At 40.5% G+C, this 5,172-nt stretch overlaps 1 protein-coding gene across 1 annotated transcript in view; it reads left to right on the top strand.

The window, feature by feature from the left end:
- Positions 1-1,771, top strand: part of LOC116748289 (uncharacterized protein C12orf45 homolog) — a 22,643-nt gene extending 20,872 nt beyond the window's left edge. The window contains 2 exon segments of the mRNA XM_032621053.1: positions 772-1,122; positions 1,124-1,771. Coding sequence (XP_032476944.1) covers positions 862-1,122; positions 1,124-1,435 — 573 coding nt within the window. The 5' untranslated portion in view covers positions 772-861 and the 3' untranslated portion in view covers positions 1,436-1,771.
- Positions 1,772-5,172: the final 3,401 nt, after the last annotated feature.

Genomic DNA, 5,172 nt, shown 5'->3' with positions numbered 1-5,172 from the left:
CCCAGAGAGCACTCTAGCCCCTTCCTCCAGGTGATGATATAATAAAAAGTCTATGACTCAGAAAAGACCTTTACCTAACCACCTTGATCTCACACTTCAGCCTCCAGAACCATGACAAATAAACTTTTGTTTATAAGTTACCCAAGCTGTGGCATTTTGTTATAGCATCCCAAAATAACTAATTCGTACATCTACATTAACAGAAAACAATGTATACATATGTGACTTGTGACATTAATAACATGTAATTAATGTGTAATGTAATAGGAGATGTAATAGAGATTTTGCATGTGATTAAAGTTATGTTGATATCAGTTTAAGTTAGTTTGATAGGATTTTATATGTAATCTCCATGGTATCCACAAATTTAATATCTATAGAATATACACAGAAGGAAATTAAAAGTAAGTCAAGTCAGGGGACTTTCCTGGTGGTCCAGTGGCGAAGACTCCATGCTCGCAATGCAGGGAGCCTGGGCTCAATCCCTGATCAGGGAACTAGACCCCACTTGCCACACCTAAGAGTTCGCATGCTGCAAAGAAGATCAAAGGTCCCCCATGCCACAACTAAGACCTGGCACAGCCAAAGAAATTAATTTAAAAAATGAGTCAGTTCAAAAAGTAAGAACAAAGGATGTCAGTATGTGAGAAAATGTGGGACAGAAAAGCTATATGACATTACAGAAAACAAATTGGCAATTAAATATAATTTCATATCAGTAATTTATATATATGTATATATATTTATTTATTTATTTATTTATATATATAGCTTAAACTCATCAGTTAAAAAACAAAGATGGCCCCAGCCTTTTTCTGGCATCCGGGCCTGGAGGGGCTGCTCTGAAGACGGGCGAGCAGCATGGAGGCCCGTGGTGAATCCCAGCCTGACGCGAGCTGTTCGTCGTTTTCCTGGGATGGCTCCGGGGTCTCAGTGTCCAGGGAGCTGCTGACGGCGGGCAGTGGCGGCCGCGGAGGTATATGGGACAAGTTGGTCATCAACTCCAAGCCTAGTTCCAGAAAGAATTCCACTCTTCAAAAAGTTCGGATAGAGAGGAGTCCCCTATTGGACCAAGTACAGAGCTTTCTCCCACAGATGGCACAGGCAAACGAAAAGCTAAGGAAAAAAAATGGCAGCTGCACCACCTGGTCATTTCAATATTCAAACTATTGACGAGACTCTCAGAAAAGTTATGCAAGTGGATGTGGCCTTGTTTGAGATGAATCAGTCTCATTCAAAAGAAGAGGACAGTTCAGAAGAGAATTCACAAGACAGTTCAGAGGACAGTTCAGAATTTGAGGATGAAGATGTTAGCACCTCTTCTGAAGGTGAAGTCACCACCGATACCATTAAGCTTCCTCATTCAGAAGATGGAAAAGGCAAAATAGAGGTTCTGGACAGTCGTGCCAGTGAAAAAAAAGAAACAGGGAAATAAACAATCTGAGAAACAGGTGATAGATGCCTGCAAATTCTGTGAAAAAGAGTGTGGCTTGCCGGTTACTTTGCATTTCAGATACCTATGGTGCTTTTTTGCAATATTGAAAGTATTTTGCTTCTTGGAGAAACAGAAGCTAGCTTTTAAAGAGTTGGAAGAGATAGCATTTGGGGATCTTCTAAGAGCAGACTGTTTTTGATCTCATGCTAAAGAGATTTAGTTTAGAAAGCTTAACTTTATGTATGGTGATGAGTGAATTTGTTGGCATCTTCTTTCATCAGCATAGACTTCAGAAATCTCAAACTTATTTTAAAGTAAAAATACAAGTTATCCATTTGTTTTTGTTTAAATTGGCCTCTTGGGGCTTCCCTGGTGGTGCAGTGAGTCCGCCTGCCGATGCAGGGGACGCGGGTTCGTGCCCCGGTCCAGGAGGATCCCACATGCATGGAGCGGCTGGGCCCGTAAGCCATGGCCGCTGAGCCTACACATCCGGAGCCTGTGCTCCGCAACGGGAGAGGCCACAGCAGTGAGAGGTCCGCGTACTGAAAAAAAAAAAAAAAAAAAAAACCTAGGTTGGGTTTTTATTTAAGGTTATTATAAAGTCACATTTATTTGTTACCATCAAAATGGGTTCAGTGAGGGAGAATTTTCTTTTTAACATCTTTATTGGAGTATAGTTTCTTCACAATGTTGTGTTTGTTTCTGCTCTGTAACAAAGTGAATCAGCTATATGTATATATGTGTACCCATGTTCCCTCCCTCTTGCGTCTCCCTTCCACTCTCCCTATCCCACCCCGAGGGAGAAACTTTTTACAAAAAAAAATAATTACTTATATTTAGATGGCCTCAGACATATCTACTTTAATTAAAAAAAAAAAACAAATCCTTTACAGTTTGAGCTGGAAAACTGGTGCTCTGTGGTTTAATCACTGTCAATGACTCTGTAGCCTCTCAATGCATGTAGAATTTGCTGGTTGGAAAATTTTGTGGGTTTTTTGGTTTTCTTTTTTCTTTTTCTCATAAAGGAATTTTTTTGTTTCAGCTATTAAAATTATTCCTTCCAGTTGTCTACAGATTTGAAACCTATTCATTGTAGAGAATAGGGACACCCCAGGTAAATAGGGCACAGTACATAAAGAGGTAGTAACAAGTTTTCCCTTTCAAAAGGCAAAATGATCCTGCATTGGAGTTGCCTTTCTGCCACATTCTTGATCTTATTTAACTTGTTTGGGATCTCATCTGCCATGGGACTGGCTTTGCTCAGGATATAGACCTGAGAATTTAAAGGACTGTCTCCAAGTGCATTGAGCTGATGGGACTTTGTTGCCTAATATTTTAGGGTTTCGTTTTAACTATTTTTTCCTACTCCTCTCATTAGCCTATGACATCTTGTAACTACTCTGAAGATAGTTCTCCAAGTTCCTTCTGGTATATTTCATTGGGAATTGGAAATTGGCCGGGCACTCAAAGTATGCACAAGTGAACAGATCGGGAAACGAGACTTCTCACCTGCAAATGGTATTATGCTGTACTTCGTAACACCAAACACAGCTGTGCTGAGTTATTGGTGTGACTCTCTAAGGATTGTCTTCTACCAGATATTTATGCCACATTGTGGGAAGAGTTGCATTTGTCTGGTTCACTCCTTAGCTTGGTGCATGACACGGTAGGCACCGAATGATGTCGATAAATGAATTTACATGTATATTGAGGATGTACAGGGCATTTTAAGCCATGGTATCCATGCGGGTATGAAAGTGTAACTTCACTGGAAATACAAAGCCAAGTAGAAATAGTCTGATGCTCAGTGAAAGAGACTAGTCAGTCTAGAAATACATACTAGTGTGTAGAATTATATTTCTCTCCCGCCTTGGCCTTCTCATATAATACAACTAGGTATTCTAAACAGTTAAATAAGTCAACTAAATTCAGTTCCTCTGGACATTCTTATGACATAGGAGGAAAAGGAAAAACAAAAATTTAATATGTGATAGGGATGTCTTTTTAAGTAGGTGTAAAATGGTTGAATTATTTAATATAGAGTCAGGGATGGCTGTTTTTAAACAAAGTTGGATACTAAGATAAATTATGTAGGTCTTAAAGGTTTAAATATAAAGAAATAAAATAAGTTTCATACTAAAATATATGTGAATATTTAATAACATAAAAAAACAAAGATGGACAAGATAGACATAAAAAGGGTCCAACTATATGTTGTCTACAAGAGACTCACTTAGAAGTAAGGACATTCATATGTTGAAAGTGAAAATATTGGAAGATGTATTGCATGAGAACACTAAGCAAAAGAGAAGAGGAGTGGCTCTTCTGCTTCTGCAGCTGAGACTGTGGCCCCTACTTTTCAGGGAGTAACCAGAGGCAGGGAGCAGGGGCAGGGGTTGGGGCACCCCTCCCATCCTCTGCACCGTGAGCCAGGGACGTCAGAGGGACTTGGTCCCCCTCCCGAGTTCCATTCTTCCTCCAATGAGAATGGTGCTAATCAATAAAGACCAGGGTATATAGCTGGTTCACTTTGTTATAAAGCAGGAATTAACACTCCAGTGTAAAGCAATTATACTCCAATAAAGATGTTAAAAATAAAGAAAAATAAAGACCTGGGGGAAAGAGATGGTCCCCATGGAGAATGCCTATGTCCTAAGTTTATCTGCTGTCGGGTTGGCTTGAGAGAGGGCAGGAGCTACATGATGTGTTCTCTCCCTTCAAATCTTTTCTTTCTTGATGCACGCACACACCCACACACACAAAACCAGTATAAAGTCCATATAGAATGCTAAAGGGTTGGTCTATGAGCTTGAAAAGAGGGAAATAGAACACTTGAGGTCGGCTGCAGTGATGTGTTTCTGTCTGTGCATGTGCATTACTAGGTGGAAGGTCCACAGCATCCATCAGATACTTAAGGGAGAACATATCTCCCAAGTGTTCTGGATTTTGTAAATTATCATAGGACAACAGTCTTCAAGAAAAATCAGGTAGCTCTCTCACACACCACTCATTAAAGTAACAAATATTTATTGAGAGTCTCCAGGATTCCAGCATGTGGAATTTTCTGGAGACTAAGAGGTGAAACGTATAACATAACCACCTTCACGAAGTTTATAGCTCAGTGGAGGCAATAAGAATTAATATCTCCCATTTTTTCTATTTAAGTATGACTCAGGGTTTAAGGTAACTTTTCTACATCGTGTCCACAGTGTCCCAGGACTGACACCTTCGTCAAGCTCAGCACCTAGAACACAGATCTGATTGAGCTAAACTGGTGATGCACCTGCTTCCCAGTGAGGCTGTGGCCTCTAATGGCTGTCTCCTGCTCCTCTGTCCGTGGCCTCCTCAGGATATGGGAGACACTTAGGTTGATTCCTCAGTGCGTTGTGTACTTCCAAGGCCAAGAACTTGCTGAGCAAAACATAACTTCTTTACTTTTGTGAACAGCTGGCCTCCAAAAGGCAGAAATATTTAGTGACAATGTACTAAGGACGTAATTCCTTAGTCAGTCCCTGACCTAAACTCTCTGTCACAGAGACATGTTAAGCCACGGAATCAGGCTTATGGGTCATGACTTGACTGTGTCAAGAAGTTCTAGGCCATGTGGGAAGACTCTTCTCTCCTACGAGATTTCTGCTTCAACCAACTGGGAGCAGCTTCTCTTAAGGTCTGAACTGAAACCCTATAAATTCACATATTGAAGTCCAGACCCTTGTACCTCAGAATGTGAGTGTATT

This window comes from Phocoena sinus, unplaced genomic scaffold (assembly GCF_008692025.1).
Source record: "Phocoena sinus isolate mPhoSin1 unplaced genomic scaffold, mPhoSin1.pri scaffold_32_arrow_ctg1, whole genome shotgun sequence".
Lineage (NCBI taxonomy): Eukaryota > Metazoa > Chordata > Mammalia > Artiodactyla > Phocoenidae > Phocoena > Phocoena sinus.
Note: the sequence above shows the minus strand (reverse complement) of the source record. Positions and strands in the feature narration are given on the sequence as shown.